The sequence below is a fragment of the Gavialis gangeticus genome, unplaced genomic scaffold (assembly GCF_001723915.1).
Source record: "Gavialis gangeticus isolate Ggan-Ray unplaced genomic scaffold, GavGan_comp1, whole genome shotgun sequence".
Taxonomy (NCBI): Eukaryota; Metazoa; Chordata; order Crocodylia; family Gavialidae; genus Gavialis; species Gavialis gangeticus.
In genome coordinates this window covers 54,425,923-54,447,781 of record NW_017728994.1, presented here as the reverse complement: position 1 = coordinate 54,447,781, position 21,859 = coordinate 54,425,923, and the positions used below count along the sequence as shown (strand labels likewise).

Here is a 21,859-nt window from a genome sequence, read left to right as displayed (position 1 = left end):
GACAAGTGCAAGGTGCTGCACCTGGGGAGGAAGAGCCAGCACCATACCTACAGGCTGGGGAACTCCCTTCTCGTCAGTGCAGAGGCAGAAAAGGATCTTGGAGTCGTCATTGACTCCAAGATGAACATGGGTCAGCAGTGTGGGGATGCAGTCAGGAAGCCCAACTGCACCTTGTCCTGCATCCACAGATGCATCTCAAGCAGGTTCAAGGAGGTGATCCTCCCCCTCTATGCGGGACTGGTCAGGCTGCAGTTGGACTACTGCGTCCAGTTCTGGGTGCTGCACTTCAGGAGGGGTGTGAACAACATGGAGAGGGTCCAGAGGAGGCCACTCGCATGATCAGGGGCAGCAGGGCAGGCCCTATGAGGAGAGGCTACAGGACCTGAACCTGTTCAGCCTCCACAAGAGAAGGCTGAGGGGGGATCTAGTGGCCTGTTATAAACTAGTCAGGGGGGACCAGCAGGCACTGGGGGAGTCCCTGTTCCCCCGAGCACTGCCAGGAGTGACCAGGAATAATGGTCACAAGCTGGTAGAGGGGAGATTCAGACTAGACATCAGGAGGCGCGACTTCACGGTCAGGGCGGCTAGGGTCTGGAACCAACTTCCAAGTGAAGTGGTGCTGGCTCCTACCCTGGGGGTCTTTAAGAGGAGACTAGACGAATACCTTGCTGGCGTCGTTTGACCCCAGTACTCTTTCCTGCCATGGCAGGGGGGCAGACTAGATGATCTGCTCAGGTCCCGTCTGACCCTACAAACTATGAAACTATGAATAGCACACTTTAGGATAGGCAGTTGAGAGGATTAATATCCAGTTCAAACCATGAGGGGAGGCAAGGCAATGAATAAAAAGTAAACCTGAAATCTAATCTCTTCTTAGAAAGAAGAGAACTTATAGTTGTTTCAGGCTTGGCATCTGCCTTGGACCCCTCCCTGCCAAATTTCTATTTTTATTTTCTGTATATTAAGCATTTTTCTTTCTTTTACTGCTGCAGGAAGGACTTGCACAGGAGAAATGATTAAACTAATTATGTGTAAAAAACCAAAACCCTAAAAATTAAAAAGCTAGAGAATTATTTTCTTTAATCTTTCTCACTTACGGCACTTGTAGGTGTTTGCCACTGATAAGTACACTAAAAAACTCAGAGAAAACTATAGTGAAGTTTTAAGTAGCTATCATGTAATTATCCAGAATGACAAATTGTAAGGGAGGTTAGGTTCTCATAAAGTGATGGAATTTCAATTTTAGCGTTTTGGCAGTATTTTCCAGCAGCAATGCATTTTCCTAAATTATTCTAGGTCATTGCTTCAGTTCATTCAACATTTCCAATATCGTACATACATTCTCTAAGGCTTTCACTTATGCAAGTACTACTGTGATCAAACCAGAGAACAGATGAAACGGGTCACAGCAGAGAAGAGCGAAGTAATCAGCACTCCTTTCCCCCAGTTAAATCTAGCAGAGTGAGGGAATTTACAGTCCTCTGAAGGAAATGGAAGTGAAATACAGTACGTGTCAGTAGTCTGTGTCACTTAGGAGAATGCTGTAAGTAAAAATAATTTGCTTGAACACTTCCATAAGCCATGTCAGTATCTTGGATAACATGGTGAATAAACTGGAAAAGTATGCCAATCACTTGGAGGAAGTCGTGGAAGAAAGGACAAACCAGTTGACGGCAGAGAAGAGAAAGACAGACAAACTATTGTCATCACTGTTACCTAGGTAATTAAACTTCTTCAGTGTATTCCTAAATTGTCAACAATAGAATTTGGTGAGAGATCGAACCATGCCCATAGAGGCAACCTCAAAGTGCTCATGTAACATATGCTGACTATACACTGTTTTATATAGCTGAAAGTGGCAATCATTATATGCTTAACTGTGGTTCACACTCACAGCAAAGGTCTTATACTGTTGAGTGGCTTAGGCTCTGGTACAAATGAAACTAGAATTGTAGGATAAGAAAAGGTTGGGAAGGGACCTCCTGGATCATTGAGTCCAATCCTTTGCTATTATGGACACCATGCCATATGAGCCCTTTAATACCTTTATTGGAATTCATATTTGAAGTATTTTTTTGATGTCCCCAGTGCCCCTTTTGGAAGGCTGTTCCACAACCTCACTATTCTCATGGTTGATAACCTCCAGCCTAAATTTATCACTGTCAATTCTTACCCAGTTTTCTTGAGCCAACATTGCCCTTTATCTTAAATAACTTTTCACCCTGCACTCTTCAACTGCTTTTAATTTGTTAATTATTAACCACTATATGTGATAGTGCCTTGTAGCCCCAGTTATAGACTGGGACTCTATTGGGCAAGGAGAAGTAGAACCATATATACACAAAAAAAAGGTGGTGCTCGCCCCAAAGAACATGTGGTCAGAAACCAGAAATAATGGGTAGGTAGAAGAGAAAGGCAGGAGGAACAGGGAGAATTAATGAGGCTGTATTGTTCAGCCAATGGCCTCAGTAAACTGGCTCTCTTTACTCCTCAACAAGTTTTTGTTACTTTGCTTTGAGAACGCTCTTCTGGAGCGTGGAAGCTGGAGTAAAATCCCAGCTGCATGTGTTTTAAGGAAACCTTGGAAATGCTTTAAACAGTCTCTTCAGCATACTTCCAAATATTTTTATGGTGAGGTAGTAAGAGAGAAAAGACACGAAGGAAACGATAATTTGTCTTTCTTTTTCTAGTTTCATTGGAGAGCAGCTCATTGCTGGGAAATCAGTGGAGCCGGAGAGTTTTGATTCTGTGACCATCTGCTTCTCAGACATTGTTGGGTTCACGAACTTGTGCTCTCTTAGCTCCCCCCTGCAAGTGGTCAGTCTTCTGAATGACCTGTACAGCATGTTTGATAACATTACTAAGACATACGACGTATACAAGGTGAGGCACCTCGCTTCCTGTTTGTTAGACAGAGAAAGGGCTGGGCCAGATCCAGCAGCACTGGGTTTGCTGAGCCTCCATTTAAGTCAGTGGAAGCTTATGAAGGTAGACTCAGGCCTCCTGTTTGTAATTACTTGGGAGAAACTGCTCTTTAGTCAAAGTCCATTAAAATGAGTGGAAGTATGCCAATGACTGGATCATTGCAGGACACCATGAATAGAAGTGCACACGCTCAGGCTAGGTGCGGACATTGAGGGAGGTTAGATCATGTTAAAAATGGCCAGCTGATCTAACTTAGTTTGCCCAGGTGTGGACCATACACTTAGATCCCTAATAAGGTCAATCTAAGTGCGAACTGTATAGAAGTTCAGGAAAGTTAGATCAGTCTTAAAATGGCTGACCTGATCTAATTTAACCTGACCTCAGAGGTAGTCTAATTAGATCGGGTCCACTGAGAGCGATCTAACTGAACTTCTGTATGCGTTCCCTGCGCAGCCCTGGGGCTGGAAAAGCCCAGCCATTGGCCCCAGCCCCAGGGCAGCACTTTTTCTACTTGCCCCTGGCACTGGGTTATTTTTAGCCTTCTGGCCCCTTGCTCCACCCTTAGATGGACAACCCACCTCCACCCACCCAAGCCCACTAAACCTGTCATCCTGTAAGCCTTTCCCAATGGTGATGTTACCAGCATTTGCTGGTGCCAAAAGCTGAGGAGGTAGATTGGGGTGGAGGGAGGAACAGGTGGGATGGTGGGATTGGTTCACTAGAGGGGGGTTGTTAACCTGGGGGTGGGGAGAATCAGGGGGCTAAAAATAGCTCTTGGGTTGGGGGGGCGGGAGCTTCCCCCATCCTGCTAAAAACCCCCATGGAGCTGCCACCCCTGCAATCCACCTGCTCTTCCCCCCACCCCAACTCACTTCAGTGAGGCACCTGGGACTGGTGAATGCCAGTAAAACTGCCCCAGGAGCAGTTTTCAGGATTGGGGGCACTTTGGTGGCATTGTGGGGTAGGGGTCTGAGGGGATTTGGCAGGATCAGAGAACCTCTCTGATCCTTTCAACCCCTACCTCAATCCCTCCAGGTCTCCCTGTGGGCCCTGCTTGCCCCCCTGATCCCACCAAACCCTCCCAGACCACAGCCACCCCTTGCAGACCCCACTAGCCCCCCTCCTCAACCTCCCATGTACCCAACAACCCCCATGGATCCTGCTTGTTGCAGTTGGGATTTGATCCTCTATCCCACAGTCGCATTTCCTCCTATGCACGTGGCATGGCAGGAGGCGCGATTGTTGGGATTACCAATCATATCCCATCGTGCCTTTAACCAAACATCTGTCAGCAGCCTAATCTTGGGGAATATTTGCTATGGATGCTTAACCTCCTTATTGATTTCTCATTGTTCCAGGTTGAAACCATTGGAGATGCCTATATGGTTGCCAGCGGCCTCCCGGTCCGCAATGGGATCAAGCATGTTGAAGAAATTGCTACATTGTCTTTGCACTTCCTCAGTGCAATGATCCCTTTCAAGATAGGGCACATGCCTGGAGAGAAGCTGAAGCTCCGTATTGGCCTTAACACTGGTAAATAATGTAAGACTAGTTTGGTTTTGAAATCTGGATTTGCTTTCCTAGTTTTCCTGTTCAGTAGAAATTGAGCTACTCACCCACGTTTCGCGGTTGGCTCAGTGGATCAATTATCCTTAGGATGGGCAAGGTATCAAGTTACAGTCAGATCAAATTTTGAGGGGGGTGAGAAGGGAACCTGATTATCTCAGTCTTATTTCAACAAAGTTTCCCTTGACTCACATCACATGTTTATCCATTATTAAACTGAACTCCAAAATTTTGTTCTTTCTTTCATCTATGGAGTTAAATTGTTACTTCATTCAAGGGTACAGGTTGTAGCCGTGTTGGTCTGAAGAGATAGGCAGACAAGGTTCTTTGGGTAAATCTGGTATCTTTCATTAGACCAACTCAAAATCTTCTTTGCAAGCTTTTGGGTACAAATACCCTTCGTCAGGCCAAAGAAGCATTTGCAGTTGGTGTGTGCGCTCTTCCTGGATGCAATGAATAGTAAAGAAGCCAGAGGCTGGTCTGCACGCAAGTAAAGCAGTCAGTAAAGAAGTAAATTGAGGAGTCAGTGGGTGAGAGACAGGTTGGGAGAGTGGGGGTGGGGAGGGAATAAATGTAGCTGGTTAATAGTGGAGAGATACTTAGGGAGTTGATCTAATAAAAGATACCAGATTTACCCAAAGGACCTTGTCTACCTACTTCATTTAAGCAGATTCAGGTGGTCGCAGCATGGGACAGGAAGTTGGTGATTATGCATTCTGTTTCCACCTCTGTCATGAAGGAGCCAACTTCTGAGCCTAACTTCCTAATATAAAGGAGGCAATAATATGCTGACCTCACAAGGCTGTTGGGAAGATTTATTACTCTTTTTAAAGTACTCTAAGATTGTAGGTTTGAAAGGTGCTTTAGCTGTAGAATGCAAAGCTAGAAATGCTTCCAGATACCTTTAGCGATACTTGTAAATTGATGGCGTTATATAGAGGTTGTGCAATGGTAACAGTAATTTTGGGCCTCTATTTTAGTACCCAATTAAATGATGCCTGTGTTCCCATTCAGTGCTTCCCATTTCCTTGTGGTAAATATTGGCATAGCTTTGTTTCTGTGCTAAGTGATGACTTTGGGGAGAAGCAAAGTGCATTGGAATACCTGCAGTACTTTTCAGGAATTCATTCCAGTGACAGGACTCAAAGTAAGGCTTGACACATAGTGAAGAAATAGTGAAGACTGACTTATACATTTAGGCCACCAGCAAAAAAGTTACTCTTGGAGTCAGACGGGCCTAATGATAAATTAATGATCTGATTTTAATAAATGAGGCCAGCATTACATGCCAGAAGAATCTGGGTGTTTTGGGATATTGTGCACATTTCGGGATGGGAAGACTCTGGTGGTGTTTTTATAGTGGGATAAATGATCTGCTGGATGGAAGGTCCTGCAAAGATGCACGTGCACATGAAAGCAGCCTGATTTGCTGCTGGGTGTGATTTAATTAGCTTGTGTAACAACCCATGCATTGGTTATAGTATGACAATGAGACATTGCATGGGAGGGCAAGACAAGTATAGCTCAATTCACACACAAGAAGTATAGCTGAGAATAGGAGCATGGTCAAGTCTGGATGGGAGGCAACAAAGCGGAGAGTTTCACCAAGCTTATCCCATGACTATGCCAGAAGCCCAGTTGCAATGAGAGGGGATTTCTCCTTCCCCGTGCTATGTGTCCGCTACCCACAGCCAGCCTCACACAGAGTCCTCTGTGGTCTTTCTGTAACTTTCTGTGAAGCTACTAGTTCTGATCACTGTTGGACTCGGGGTATTCTCCCGAGTGAACTGTTAGTCTGGTCCAGTGTAGCAATACCTATCATCCTTTTTGGGGGATGGTTCAGTGACAACAGTAAACATTACAAGCCAAGAGGTGGTGGGAGAGGGGTGGAGATAATTGTTGGAATAATCTGACATGCATCAAATTTTCAGAAGCTCTCCTAGTAATGCAGCTAAGCTACAATACTTGGCTTGTTAAAAGTCATTTCTTATAGTCCTGCTGGCTGTTAGGGGTTATTTCCCATTTTCAGAGCTGGAGAAAGTTATGAACTGCCTGAGTCAACAGAGAGAGTCAGTTCAAAACTGGCTTATCATTGAGATTTCCACGCCTTTGCACCTGAGCTCTGGTCTGGCTCTGGGACTTGGGCACTTTCTGCAGTAAAATGATCCTTCCATTCGGGATGGATTTGGATTAAATCCAATTGACCTGAATTGTGATTTAATCCTTGTTTTCTACAAAAAGTATGTTCTTGTTGTTTGATATAACCTTAATGCATATTATTCAAAACTCTAAAACTATCTTCATATAGGTTGTTTTTTTTTAAAAAAGCATCTTAACCAAAAAAATATGATTAAATACAAATCATCTGATTCAAATGAAGAAAATCCATTTTTTAAATGGTTCATTTTTATCCACCCTGCTTCCATTCCTACAGAAGGCTTCCAGCACAATCCAAAATGGTCTCCAATTCATTAACCTCCTGATTTGCTCTTTCCTTTGCCCTTTAGGCCCAGTTGTTGCAGGAGTGGTGGGAATCACAATGCCACGGTACTGCCTGTTTGGAGACACTGTTAATATGGCCTCAAGGATGGAAAGTACCAGTTTGCGTAGGTAGCACTTATGTTGGTTTTGTATTTGGGATGCACAGGAGACTTAACCTCAACGGGGCATTGTTTTGCTCAGCTCACTGCTAATTGATATTTGTTAACTGTTTCATAATCAGGTAAATTGAACCCGGTGGGTTTTTTCCCCTCTCTGATCATCGTTGTCCAACAAAGGGTGGTCCAGGGAGGTAATGTGTAACATTTCACAAAGAGTAAGAAACCCCATAAAGAATGACTATGCAAATATGCATGCATATTGGCTTTAGACCAACGCTATTCAGTGTCATTGACCTACGTGGCTAATAAAGATCTCCTTTATATTGCAATATGCTAGCTTATTTTTTTTCTCTGCTGTTGTCATGAAGCAACACAATGAAGGCTGACATTGCCACAGATGTTACAGTCACTAATATTCAAAGAGAAAAATAAAGGTTTCATTTTGGTACCCATATGCTTTCCCTATGGAGAGGATTCCTCTTGAAGTGATTTGATTTGAAATGGGGTCAAGTCAAAACCCACATCCTGTTTATAATTCCTACTGAAGAGAGGAAGAGTCAGCACAAAAGGAAAATACAGCCCTCCAGTAGAAAAATACTGGGGTTTGAAACAGGTTGGAGATTTACCTGTAACCAGTTCCTCTCCTGTTTTACTCCAGACAGCCTATACACCTATATGTAGTAATTAAACAGATCTGTTTTGCTGTAGCTTTTCGAATCCATGTGTCCATGACCACTGCTAATGCCCTGCAATCCATCGGAGGTTACAACTTGCAAGAAAGAGGCACCATAAAAGTAAAGGTACAAATATCAAGAATGTAGTATATGAATGCAGCATGCAAGGTGGGCTTAGATCTAATGCACTAGACATTATCTGAATTACTCCATAAGGATATCTAGTGTGGGCAGATGAATGTTTTCCTGAATATGAACTAAGATGAACAGCAATGCCCTGGTTTAAATACACATGAACACATCTGATATGGATGTTTAATACTAGGGCAGTGGTGCTCAAGCTTCTGGGGCCCAGATGAGTAGCAAGGGACCAGTCTGCACACTGGACCCAGCTCATGGGCTCAGTGCACTGGGTCGGTCCCCAGGTGCAATCAGCACGTGGCTCAGCCCTGTGCACTGGCCTGAATCCATACATGGCTCAATCTTGTGCACTGGATCCAGCCACTTGCCAACTGAAACCCATGCACCAGATCTGGCCACGTGACAGCCTGACCCTACATGTTGGGCAGTTGTGTAGCTAGGGGTGAGTGAGAGGGGCCCCGGTCCTAGTTGCCAAATTAGGAGCAGTGTTGTCCCAGCAGCATACCCATGCTGGAAACTCCAGAACAGTCCCTGGCTGTGCCACTTTGAGAGCAATAGCTGGGGCTGGCAGAGCATGTGCACCAGCAGCTCAGCTGAGACTGTGGAGTGCCCAGCATTGGTGAGACTGCTGCCCCTTTTCTCAGGCCCATGCATGCCCCCCACCCTCCACTCTTGGATCCTGTGCCCCTCTCTCTCCCACTCTTGGATCCAAAGCCCTCAGCTCCCAGGGTCAGAGCCTGTGCCCTTGCCCCCTGCCCCCACAGGGCACCAACTCTGCTTGTTATTCAGTGACTTTGGCTCAACCACTTGTGCTGGAGCAGGCTATGTGCCTTATCCAGGTATGTGTCAATCTGGCCCCACCACTTTGGCCCCGCTGCAGGCTGGTGTGATCTAGCATGGAGGGCCACATCATCTGCCCTGTAGGGCCACACAAAGGTGTGGAAATTTGGCAGCAAGGGAGCTGCCATTAATGCTACTACTACTCCCCCACCACCAAACTTTTGGATTTATGGGAAGACCCCTAGGCTGGATGGCATGGTCTTAGAGGCCAGAGGCTGAGCACCCCTATGCTCAGGTATAATCCAGACAGGCTCCATTATGGTGCACACAGTAACAGCTGCCTCACTCAGGGTAGCATTTGCAAAAAATGGAGGAGAATAGAATTAAGCTTTCCAGAACAAAACAAGCTAAATCTGTGGTGTATTTGGTGTTTTTTCCTTCCAGTGACTCCAGTGAGCATTAAGAGCTCTCAGAACCTGATGTCAGTGGATCCTGTGCCTCTAAAAAAAAATCTTTTTGCATTCTTTGTTAATAATAGTACTAATTATAGTTATTTATGCTGCCTGGCCTGCAGCCCTATTATGTCTAAGCACTGTATCAACATAACCGAGAATAGTCACTACTCCAAAAAAAATTACAGTTGATGATATTTTTCCCCCCTCTTAAATTCTTTGTATGACTCTACACTGTTTTCTTTCTTACCAGGGCAAAGGGCACCAACAAACCTTTTGGTTAAAAGGGAAATCTGGGTTTAACATGCCTCTGCCAGAGTTCAGTGATAACAAAGAGGGCAATTTGCAGGGGCCTTTGCAGGTAAGACTACTTAAAATGCAGGTGGAAAAGTTTACTCTCTGGAGAAGGATCTCATATTGTGGGTCTTGCTGAACTTGCTAGATTGGGCATCGCCTCTTGTTGCAGCATAGGAGACTTTGGAGGGATTAATTACCCTTTGGGTCAAACCTCAGCTGGTATAAATCAGCGTGACTCCATTGACTTCAGTACAGTTGCTTCCTCCTACACCAGCATAAAATCCAGCCTACAATGTTATCAAGAGAGTGTAACTCCAGTCTGAGTGTTCAGTAGAGGCATAGTAGTCCATTTTCATATTGAATTATAGGTTGGAAGTGACCCACCATGCTAAGATGGGGAATGAAATTATACTTTACTAAAGAGTTTCAAGCCATGATGTTTTCCTTTTTTAAATAGGTTTTTTGAATGTATAATGGTAATAATATTAATCATAATAATAAACCTGTGTGAAACTTCCTCTCATTCCAGATTCTCTGTGGGTCTGCAAAACCTGCAACAGGATCTGCATTGCCGTAAGGAATATTGCAAAGCCAAAAAATCCCACAGAAATGTCTTCTAAGGGGTACCTTATTAGAATATGAAATGATCTGGAATGACTTAAATCCATCTATCTACTCTAAACCCAGCCTAGAATAATCTGTCCAAGACTCTCCACAGTAGTCTATAAAAGCAAAAAAAAAGGGTTTAGATCTGATACCATCGTCTCTCAAGTCAACATGGCATATTCTGTTTATTACCTTAACCCCGGTTCTAGGAGATTTCACTTTAAGTTATTTAACCATGTTAGCTCCTTTCATCTGATACTTTAAACCTTAATATACCCTGAGTGAAGGAAAGAATCTGAAAACTTTGGGTACACTGCATGTAGTATCATCTGTGGTCTTCAGCAATGAATAAATGTGACAGGGAGTTTCAGTAGGACGGTGACTTGGATGTTTTAATAGAGTAACTGCAGTGATTTCTCTCCCTGTCATTAGTTGAGTGTCATGTTCCTATGTTTTATGTGATAGATTAAGCATTGAACTGGAATGGTAAGGTAAGTTACTTTTCTTACAATATGACAAACAGAATATGATGTCACGACTATGTCAGTATGTAAAGGTCTCAGTAAGGCTATGATTCACTGTCTTAAGCCCTGTGCAAGCACATCATTCCCAGCACCTCCTTCACTAAAGGAGTCAGTTCAAAACGAGATGCAACAGGGCTTGTACACACGCAGCCTGGAAGGGAGGAGGAAGGAAAAACAGAGGAAGGGAAAAAATAATTGATTGCTACAGCATCAGTCACAATAATCTCAAAGATGAAATGGAAAAAAGGTGAATACATGAAATGCCAGTTTGTAAAGGACAATACTAATGTGGGTAATAACCGAGATTCAGGGAGTGACTGTATGCTTATAAAAGAATGAGAAAAGAAGAGAGAGATTTAAGCAAATGGAGAGAGCATTAGAAGGAAGATAGAGCCTCATGCTTCAGGGTGGAAGTGTAGCCTCTGACTAGTGTAAATTAACATTAAAATGTCATGCAGTGTTCATCTCGGTGGCACGCTGTGGGAATATTGGCACCTTCCTCTGAAGGATCAGGACTGCTGGAAACTGGCTTGTGATGCAGTGGTTCTTTTGTTTTTATTTCTATCATGTTCTGGCTGTATCGCATGCATAGATGTATGTAAACCGGGCACCTCCATTAATGGAGACAAATAAAGAAATAAACATACCAAGCGTGTTCCTTTCAGTCTCCTTTATCACAGATTCAGAAAAATTGATAGAAAAAGAGCTATTAGATCATCCATTCCATCTCCTTCCACAATGCAGGATTGTCCCCTACTGGACCTTTCTATGGATTTTAAATGTCCAAAGCACAGGACCTTCCATCACTTTTCACTGAAGAACGACTCCAGAAACACATCTGACTCTCAGGGAAAGATCATGTCTCCCTCTAGCAGTGGTTGATCAGTACCTTCCAGATACTGTTTGTTTAAAGTTGATCGTTTTGTCGCTACCATTAACAACAATTTACATAGCACCGTTGAACTGAAATGAGGCCCCATTGTACCGGACACACGTATAGTCAGTCCCTGCCCCATTTTTAATTCTTGTCTAGTCCAAGTGGTAAGGATTGATTCTTTTGGTGCAACTGGTCTTGCATTTGATCCCTGCTGGTAATTAGCAAGATATATATGTATGCAGCCATGGTAGATTATATACAGCTACTGGTTTATTGAAGCATTTTTAGTAGTTAATGCAGTTCCATGGACGAGTTAATGCAATATTTCTGATTTCACGAGGGCAATAGGGGAGGACATATCTTGTTTAGCTCTTGGTGGGTAGGGTGTACAAGATAGCTACGGGCTTGATCCTATCAGGGCTGAACACTTGGATCTGATCCAGTGAAGCCCTTAATCAGATGGGTATCCCTGCTGACTTCATTTGGGCCAATCTTGAACTTAAAGTCAAGCATGGATTTAAGAGTTTTGTTGGGCTGGGCTGAAACATTCAGAATCTTGCAGGATCTAAAATGAAAAGGGGAGGCCTGTAGCACACAGTAGGGCTAAAATGGAGCATAATTCACTTCATTTTGGGGGGGGAAGGAGGGAGTGAGGTTGGTGTATATGTATCCCTGTGTATATGTGTTGCCTTGTGCCACCACAGTTCAAAGGGGAGAATCCAACAGCGTATGTAAGTGCTCACCTTTGACTTTTATCAAACAGCTGCAAAGGTTGAGGAAAGAAAAATCAGCATCATAATTCCCCACTATTACAGAAACAAAAATCAAGGCACGCATCATTTACTTTCCCTGTAATATGATGCAGTTTCTTTTTATCTGAGTAAAATAAACATCTTTTTTAGTAGTAAAGTGTAGTTCCAAACAGGGACGTTAGGTAGTGCTGCGGGGCAGTGTTTTATAGTAGAACAGCACACATCCCAATCATGAAGATTAGGTGAAAGAGAATATCTGCAAGTGAATCACAAAGAGAAGTAGTAAGTACTTGGCTGAAACTTCCAGCTGCCTTTTAAATTCTGTTCAGGGTTTTATCCTATGCCCGTCACCATGGTATCTGTGCTCCCTAAAGCGACTCTGTCAATGTGTCAGCTTTAACAGATAAACTCTGAAGGAGGTTTTGCAAGTCCTACTGCATATACAAATGCTTTCATGGTGTGCATTTTAATGCAATGAAATCACAGTTTTGCTTCCCTGTTTATTTTTGGAAATCCTAACAGAGCAGCATCAATCTTATTTGCATGCGCTAGAGAGTGTAATGGACAATTAACAGTGAAGTGCAACAGCCTACTTCCATTGTCCAAGAGGAGTGAAGTCCTGCAAAAGTAAGTAGAGCACACACATACTGAGGAATCAAATGTGATTTAGAAACATTTCATTTGTGGTAATCCCACTTGCTATTAGGAGCAGAGTTTACAAGGACTTTTTTTATGCTGACAGAGTCACTTCAGATACAATTTGGGATGGTTATTGTTGGCGTCTATTTTGTCCCTTACCTGAGAGGTGGCTAAGACTGGATAAACCTTTACCTGTGTAAAATAAGAAGAGAAATCGTTTGAACTGGCATGTTCAAAATAAGGCAAAATACACCAATGTGACTACACACAACAGGCTGAAAAACACCAGGCAGGCATTTGACCCATTTGGGTTTAATATATTTTCTCTTGTGACATCTCTTTTGTGAACCTACAGCTGGATGGGTTGGAGGGGGTGGGGGGTGAATCCTTTCTCTTCTCCATGGTTTCACGTAGGTGAGAAGAAGTGTGCAAATAGAGATACATTCACTGACATCACTGGACTTCCACCAGCATCAGTAAGAGGAGAATCCTCATTTGTACTAATGCCCCTTCGTTTAGCTCTGGAAGCAGGGAGGTCCTGTGCAGCTGGTGTAGGGATCAGTGGCATGGTAGTGCAAAGGGCTCTTAGCAAAAATGCAAATTCAGACCATATTGTTCAAAGAAACCAGACTGCAAACTTGTTGGATTCTGCAGACCTGCATCTGCCTATTGAGTAACACTGGGGCCCTCCTTTAGTAGTGCTAGGCAGAGGAATCCATGGAGTCTTGCTGGAAACGAGAACAGGTTTGAGGGAACTAAACTGCATTAGTGTTGGGGCAGGAGGATTCTTGGGGACAGGGTCCCCTGGATCCACAGCTATGCAGCTCCACTAGCCAGAAGGATTCATGGTAAAGACACCTGCGTCCCCTGGCAGAGTACATCTGCTCTTCCATCTCAGTGGAACTTCCCTGCAACCAGTCTCTAAACTTAGGTTGCCTGTATTTTGCAGGATTATCGTCTGAAAGCCTTTGACAGCTTAACCTGAGTAACGATTGCAGGACTGGTCCTTCTCCAGCAAAAACAAATTGTTCCAAAAGGCCAAAAAAGTCCACAAATGATTATTCGAGTACTGCTAATATCCCCCCTTCTCCATCAACGGACAGGATCCACAAAACTAAAACTGTTTCTAAGCATAATCTTTCCGGTGTCACGTTTCCTGCAAGGGAGAGGGGGACTTTTCCAAATGGAAACCGTCTACACTTACTGCGCACTGCCAGTTCCACCACCAAAACTCCTCCCGTTTGTTCCATACGTTGTTTTCGTTTTTCGCACGTCTCAAAAGGATAAAGAAAAAGATGTTTATGAATAAGAGGCTGAACATCGGTGGCTTTCCTTTTGTTAGAAAACGAATCTCTAGCAATCGTTGTGCTTTGCATTTAGAAAAGAAACATGACAGATTTCAGTTCTTTTCTCCACACTTCAGCGGCGGGAGGGAAATGACGGGACAATGCTCACTTTGCAAAGAGATGCTTGCTATATATCTGCTGGCAATTTGGGAGGGAGTTCACCTGGACCCAACTGTAGATTTAAAACTGATTTTCAATTTAATGTGCGGCTTTAAGGTGGTGAAATGATAGCACTCAAAACCACAGGTTTCCTAACCTAACCCTTCCCACAATACCTTATAAGAGGAAGCAAAGTTGGTCCCTATGTATGCTGTAAGTTATTGCCTGGATGACTCATGACCACCAGGGAGTGCTCTGGATCCTATGACCCCAGCTGACTTCCTGCCCTTCGGGCAGGGGGCTGGGCTCGATGATCTTCCAAGGTCCCTTCCAGCCCTAATGTCTATGAAATCTATGAATCCATTCTGTATAAAGGTCCAAATCTAGCACGAATGGCTTCTGGCATTGCTGAAACTGAAATCAGTGCGATGCAAAGCAAAGGCTCTTGCTAAAGTTTTTCATTTAACAAAAGCTGCACACCGTAACGCTGATTTTAAAAGCATTATATTGTCTGCAAACCCAGAAATGATTGTGCTTAGGGCAGTCTCCGGGGCACGAGATGTTTGGGTTTTTCAGCTCCTGCTGAAAGTGTCAGGTGAGAGAGTCTTGCATCAAAATTTTCTAAGTAAGGCATGGTCGATTGGGGAGGGGCTCTCCCTTGTGAGGTGGATGGTGTAGGATTGAGCCCTTTTGGGTGCAGGATGGACTTGAACACAGGACTCAACATCGGAGGTGAAATACTATGGGTTTTGATGTTTTGGCAGGTTTGGGTCAGATGTCTAAACTTCAACAAAGGTACTTAAAACATGTATTAAACATAATTTTCCAAGTCCTATTTAATGCCTCTGTCGCATGACAGCTGCTCCTCCAAATTCATCACTTTGGCTCTAATAAGATCATCTTGGACTCTAATAAGAAGATTGCAATAGGGAAGCATCTCTTAGTAGCAAAAAGTTGGATTTATGGACCAGAACTATAAACCCCTCAACACCTTATACTTAAGGTCTTGGATATGAATTTCTATCTTGAGTCTACTTAGATGAACTTACCACAGGACAGGAGAACTTTTCACTGTCACATATATGTGTTTCACAGTGCAGCCAAACCTTGGATAGTTTGGGGATATTTCGGAACCGGAAAGCATTAAACTGGAAGGTGGCCCGGGCAGCTTTCCCATTTTCATGTACTAAAATGGAGTCATCTGTAGGACAGCTGAGTTGCATAGAGAGAAGCAGCATAAAAAAAGAATAGCTGATCACGCTTGCCTTTTGGCACTGTGCTTTCCTTAGTGACCTTCACCACCATTGCCATGGCATTTTAGCTATCTGAAGCCCATTTTGATGGTCATTGGGCCACATTTTGCTCCCAGTCTCTGTATCATGTAAAGTCGCAAGCGAGCTGCTTGGATGCAAGTGAAAGCAGATAGAGATCCTCTTACAGCTACATCAGGCAACCCTCGATGGCAGGAACCAACACTTGCTTTTGGTATCTGACTGATATAATCATGTGGTGACTATACACACTCTTCCAAAACAAGAAACTAATCACAAACAATTATCTCTAAACCTACACGGGTCCAAGTTGTTTCTGGACCACAACGCCCAGGCTGTTTCATAACCTGTGAGACCACTCTCCAAAGTGCTCTCTCTTTTTGTGCATTATGATAGAGCAGGGGTGGCAAAATACAGGCCAGGGGCTGGATCCAGCCCACCAACTGCTTGTATCCGGCCCACCAGTGGACAGCCACAGTGTCGTGGGATCTGGCCTGTGGGCAGCTGGCAGCTCTGGCTCCTGTGTGCTGCTAGGTGGATGGGGCTGTTTCTGCCATGACAGGCAGGTGGGTGAGACTGCTTCTGCCCAACGCTGATGTGGTGGCATAAGCTGTGGACCTAGGCAGATGCCCGGTCCCCACCCAGAACCTGCCAGCTGCATCCACAGCTGATGCCGATGCCCGCCTGGGGCTGCTTCTGGTGTGCTGGGTGGATGCTGGCATGAAGTGCGGACTTAGCCGACATGCTCCAGGTTGGGATGGGGATCGGGGCGTGCTGCAGCTCTGGGCAGCATGGGGATCAGCAGGAGGAGGGAGGGACAGAGAGAAAGAGAGGTGTGCCCCTTGACTTAGGGAGTTTTGGTGAGCTGCTGTAGGATGGGGGCAGTGCTGACCTGGCCTAGCAGGGGCAGAGGGGTGCTGATGTAGCCCACAACAACTCACCAAAACTCCCTAAGTGGCTCTCCAGCCCAAATAATTGCCCACCCCTGTGATCGAGGCTAACACGGTCACTCAAATGACCTAAAAGGACATGACGTAATGGCTAACATCTTCTGTTCCAAGAAAACATCCTTTGGCTTGAGTCTCCCCGATTACCTACCCTTTTGTAATCAGCGGCCACTGGATTTGGTAGAAATACTCTGACGTAGGCGTTGCCCAGCAGTTGTTCAGAACTACTTTAAACCTGGGGAGAAATGGAGCAACACCCAGACATCAGCCACAAGCTGTCTTATCCATGACTGCTTCCCCACCCATACCTTACTGCCTTTCATACCTGCCACTTAACCCTTTAGCTTCCACTCCAGCAAATACATCTGACCCAATTTCTGAGGTTTCCACAACAAATGGAGCTTCTTTCTTAGTTGAAAACTTGGCATTCTTGGAGAGAGAAAAGTACGGTGTATTAATGGCGTTGCTTCAAAGCAAAGGCATGGGCTAACTCTAATGGTTGCCTTTAATGCAGAGCCAGATGGGTCTGACACCCCTGCTTTAAAGCAGCAGGCTGGAATACGTAGCTCATGTGTGTTCAGACACAGAGCTCGAGTTAGGACTGTGTTGAGGCAAGATTATACTCATTTGCCTTCGCAACCACTTTCCCCCTAATGACACAACATAACAGGCGCTGATGCAACTGAGCCTGTGCCTTGCTAAGGGTTCAGTGTGACCTTCTTTTTTTGCCAGGAAAGGGCTTTGCCAGCAACATTATATTTGGGTCAAGGAAAAAAAAAGACTTTGCAAAAAAGTTAGTTGCAAAAGGAGTTGTGCCAAACTGACCAGGCTTTGGTGCAGATATCCAGGTAAATTCTGTGTCTGTCGCACCCTCAACTGTACTGTTTATCAGGTGGTGAAATCTTAAAACAAAATCTCAATAGAGACAAGCATTAGAAAGAAAAATCCAGTGTCCCCTAGAGATGTCAGGGGAGCATTAAGCATCTGCTATGCTGTATCTGAGTATATGAGAAGACCGATTGGAAAATTTCAGGAGGGATGAAAGGGACTCTTCTTAGCAATGCCGGCTGCAGATTTATGCCTGCCTTTGACTAGGGCTACAAACAAGTATACCTCTTTCTTATGACACCACTAGAAGTTGCTAATGTGTTAGAGCAATGAACTCTAAGTGAAGCAGCCTGTATTCTTATGGGAAATTGCCTCCTATAGAAGAGCAAGCGGCATGCATCTATGCTGTTCATGACCTGTTTACCTCTTCATCTTTTAGAAACAAGACCCCCTCCAAGTCCTATGTTATCTGTTACATGATGACGGTGTGTTCAGCAGCGTACAACACAAAAAAAGAAGTGTTAAGGCCAGATTTCTTTCCACTTGTGTCAGTTTAAAGATCAAATAAATCTCCTGAGATCAGCGAAGTCACAGCAGCGTGAAGACGCTTGCTACCTAAACACTGGTGATAAGGAGCACTTACGCTGTAGAAGTTGAGTGATAACTGACTTTCAAATGAGCCAGAGCTCCCATTCTTGACATGGATTGTTGCCACCCTGGGCAAGGGAAAAAAGAAGGTATGAATGAAAGAGATCATTGGAAAAGGACGCTGGTACATGCCAAGATGCGAGACTTCAGGGGCAGTAGATAGATTTACCTTTGATCGAAGGCAGCCTGGTTCACCAAGTAGTTTGCGCGGTAAGTGCATGTGAAGGAGTAATTCACAGGCTGGCTCTTCACAATCACGGTCGTGTCGTTGGACACAATGGAATTATAGAAGTGATACAGGGGGCTTTTAAACTGCAGTAGAGAGAACACACAGAGAAACCCCCCCCGCAATGAAAGTGTGGGGCCAACAGGGACTTTGCTCTCTGAAACAGGGAGAGGCAACCCTGTGATGGAAGCGGCGCTCAGAAAAACTGTGTCATGATTCTTCAGGAATCAGAACTCATGGCAGAGGTGATATCTTTTGCAACCAACCAGATATTTGCAAATTCATTTGCAAGCTTTTGGGCACACTCGCCCTTCCTCAGGCATAGAAGAATGCAAAGATTGTAAAATGTCTCCTGCAATCTTGCTGGGTTTTTGGTTGTGGCCATGCTGGTCTAAGGACATAGGCAGGCAAGGTTTTTTGGGTAGATGCGACATCTTTTATTAGACCAACTGAGGAGTTGGAAAAAAGTTCTTTGCATTCTCCTATGCCTGAGGAAGGGTGAGTGCGCCCAATAGCTTGCAAACAAAGAATTTGTTTGCAAATGTCTAGTTGGTCTAATAAAAGATATCACCTCTGCCACAAGTTCTGATTTCTTTTGCTTGTAGACCAATACAGCTACAACCTGTATCCCTGAATCAAGTTCTTCATAGATTTGTGTGACAGCAGTGTCTCAAGGCACCATTGCACTTGGTGTTGTGTACACATGGTAATGAAAAGACTGTCATAATGGTACATGTACAAACAGGAAGAGATAGGAGATCTAATTCCACAAAGGGAATTGCCAGCTTGGCTTTACTAGGGATGAACAGTTTGATTTCCCACATAAATACAAATGATTTGTGCAGCTGAAAAGTTTTAAAGCTTTTTTTTTAATGCCAATTTATACCCTCCCTTTTCCAGGTACAGCCCGAGAGCCCGCTACAGCTAATAGGAATGCTTTCACTGACTTGTATAGGATTAGATGTACTCTCCCATGGAAGTAATATTTATGGTTGATGTACGTACCTCTGATTGGGTCCCACAGTAGGACTTGTTTTTGGGTGATAAATCTGGGATTGTGAACTGGTAGTATCCTGAATCATGGATTCCATTGTAGCAAACACCTCCAAGAGCCAGCTGATTAACCTCCCATCCATAAGGACATTCAGGGATTCTTGTAATGATAGTGTTAGGGTAGCAGTACACCAGAACTGCATCTGAAAGGACAATAACACAGCTTACTCAGTTGTATTTCCTAGCATGAGAGGCTGTGCTAAAATCTGAACTTCTTACAGGAGTGTTTGTGCTGAGAATTTGCATCTTTTTAGCTGAAGCTGGAATCTGATCCAGGACTATGGAAGGTTTGCTACTAATCTCAGTAGCAGCAGGTTGCAGTACAGGGCTGGGATTTTCAAAGTGCCTGTAGGAGCGATACACTGAAATCCTGTTAGAGGTGTATCCATAGGGATGTACCTGGCTAACCCCTATAACCTTTTTGGAAAACCCACATCAAATCTATTGGAAAATTATAGTAAGTTAAACTCTTTGGAGGGAATTCTGGTCTCCACTAGAGTTGATGGCCACGATGTGGCTGTATCGCCTTTTGTGCAGGTTTGATGGTAAAAATGTTGATCGAAGAGCAATAAAGCTGTGAAGGACAAAAAAGTGAAATATCACAACAGTGAAAATCATCATGCTAGTTTGCATTTGGATAAAGACTGATTCTTAACTGATTGAAGCAGTACTGATTGTTCTGAATATAATCTGGGCAAGGTAGCTCGGTTGCATCAGTGGCTTTAGATCTGTCTACTGTGGCTTTAGATCTGGGTCATGCTATTGCTAAAGGTTTTTATAGTGACACTCTGGATCGCAGTAGCTGGCCCAGCAGTATGGCAGCTGTTCTTTTTGCACAACTCCCAACACAGCACCCAGGACTGGTGCCCCACTTGCCCTTCCCTGCCCTTACCCCCACCTTTAGTTGCATTGCTGCTGACTCCTGTTACACTGATATTTGGGTGCCAATGTGATCATGTTTTATTAAATCAAAAGGGAACATGCAAATATGAAACGGATCCCCCCACTTCCTTACTAATGGTCAATACAGAGCACGTACCCAAATGTGAAGTAAAGATTGCTATACAAATATTACACACAAGAAAGCTTTAGGGCTATTTTACCTGGTCATGGCGGGAGAGTGAATCTTATTGAAATAAAATCAGATTTCATTAACTTGAAGTTACAATATTGATTGTAAAAGGCAAAGGCCATTTTAATCACCAGTGGAATGAAAATTGAGTTTAGATTACCAGTTACTTACCAGCAGGTTAGACTCAGAAGCAAGGTGTCTTTCCTAGGTTGCTATGACACACACACAACTTGATCAGATATTCGTTCCGTCGAGCCTTGTGGATTCTCAAGGAATGGATGATTGAAACATTTGAGTGGCCACGTTAATAAAAAACCGTCAAGCCCCACAATCTGATTTTGCCTATATTTATGCTCTTAATGTAGCTCTGCTGTGTTCAGGGAGATGGTTTGTGTGGCTAAAAGTACACGTGTGTAAAGGTTTAGGAGCCAAGCCTTTATGATGTGGCTAAAATGAATCAAAAACTCATAGGAATAATGTAGGGCAATCTATTTTATGACCCAGTGTGAGGTCAGAAACGTATTGTATTGTGACGGAGATACAATTGGTTATTTATCCATAGGACAGTTCAACAAACTATTTCATGCTGGTCGTCAGGCTGTAGTCAATGGGACTACTCACAGACTGCTGGTAGGGGAAGGATCCATGCACACCGAATCCAGAAGTTAGTGTATTATATTACTTTGTAGTTGTTTTTATGTTCAGAAGTTGTTATACCCTGAATACCCTGATCCTGCAAAGACAGACGTGCATCTGTGACTACCACACTTGTAAGACTCTCCTGCACTGGGCATTTGTTTGTGCTCTCCTCTCGTCGGTGCTAGCTAAGTGTAAAATCAGACCAATACATCGTGGTCAATTTTTTATATGCAAAAGCCTCTTCATTTCAGTCTATGAAGGCCGATGTTTCATTTTTACATAAGCAAAAACTCTCAGCTGCTTAATAAATGCAGATAGAAATACAATTAAATTGAAGCGGTTTTACCTGCTTTATTTGGATTGCAAGGTGGTGGTGCATAGGCTTGATGACTAGCCAGGATGACCAGGAAATAAACGGCTACAATCACCATTTCTTACAAGAAGCTCACTACACCGGTAATAAAAGCAGTTCACCTATCAAAATGCAAAAAGAAAAAGGAAAAAAAAAAGGAAATCCAATGCAATCATACAACTGTAGCAACCTTTAACACTGGGGCAAAGAAAGTGCATCGTGACTATAATAATGTCATTATTATTCATTATGTGGCACGGCTCCAACAAGAGGTCACATTTACTGACAATTTCTGCCTCTTTTGTCCCACTGCTGACATTTTCATCTCAAGTCTACTAGTGCATTTTGTACCATTGCTAGGTTGCTTTACTCCTGCAAAAAATCACAGAGCAAAAGGGCTACAAATATTCGCTTTAAAATTTGAAATTACGAAAAGGGGGAGCACAGTACAGTACAGACCTGGAAAAAATAAAGCAGGAGAATCAGAAAGAAGGGAGAAGAAAGCTAGGAAGATGCACAAAATGTAGGTAAAAGTGGATATCTAG

The 21,859-nt window shown here is 43.8% G+C and overlaps 2 protein-coding genes across 2 annotated transcripts in view; one reads left to right on the top strand and one right to left on the bottom strand.

Moving 5' to 3' along the window:
* LOC109287192 (guanylate cyclase 2G-like) overlaps positions 1–11,213 on the top strand; it is a 35,468-nt gene extending 24,255 nt beyond the window's left edge. The window contains exons 8-14 of the mRNA XM_019502158.1: positions 1,580–1,720; positions 2,691–2,883; positions 4,284–4,458; positions 6,999–7,097; positions 7,800–7,891; positions 9,392–9,499; positions 9,965–11,213. Coding sequence (XP_019357703.1) covers positions 1,580–1,720; positions 2,691–2,883; positions 4,284–4,458; positions 6,999–7,097; positions 7,800–7,891; positions 9,392–9,499; positions 9,965–10,012 — 856 coding nt within the window. The 3' untranslated portion in view covers positions 10,013–11,213. The remainder of the gene's footprint in view (positions 1–1,579; positions 1,721–2,690; positions 2,884–4,283; positions 4,459–6,998; positions 7,098–7,799; positions 7,892–9,391; positions 9,500–9,964) is intronic.
* Positions 11,214–11,278: 65 nt separating this feature from the next.
* TECTB (tectorin beta) lies at positions 11,279–21,430 on the bottom strand. The gene is made up of 10 exons (XM_019502799.1): positions 21,309–21,430; positions 19,204–19,394; positions 18,142–18,284; positions 17,968–18,040; positions 16,822–16,925; positions 16,648–16,731; positions 15,328–15,490; positions 14,038–14,107; positions 12,993–13,025; positions 11,279–12,450 (listed from the first exon to the last, which is right to left on the bottom strand). The coding sequence occupies exons 1-10, from the start codon at positions 21,391–21,393 to the stop codon at positions 12,398–12,400; spliced, it is 999 nt and encodes a 332-aa protein (XP_019358344.1). The 5' UTR covers positions 21,394–21,430; the 3' UTR covers positions 11,279–12,397.
* Between the last annotated feature and the right edge of the window lie 429 nt (positions 21,431–21,859).

What these genes read in the sequence shown, in the direction of transcription:
- TECTB (XM_019502799.1), bottom strand. Translation starts at nt 21,393, where the DNA reads ATGGTGATTGTAGCCGTTTATTTCCTGGTCATCCTGGCTAGTCATCAA. An exon ending in AAAAGTTCTCCTGTCCTGTG is followed by an intron (nt 14,108 to 15,327) that starts GTAAGTTCATCT and finishes TATCCTTTTGAG; the next exon opens with ACGTGCGAAAAACGAAAACA. An exon ending in CAGTCTTAGCCACCTCTCAG is followed by an intron (nt 12,451 to 12,992) that starts GTAAGGGACAAA and finishes ATTCACTTGCAG; the next exon opens with ATATTCTCTTTCACCTAATC.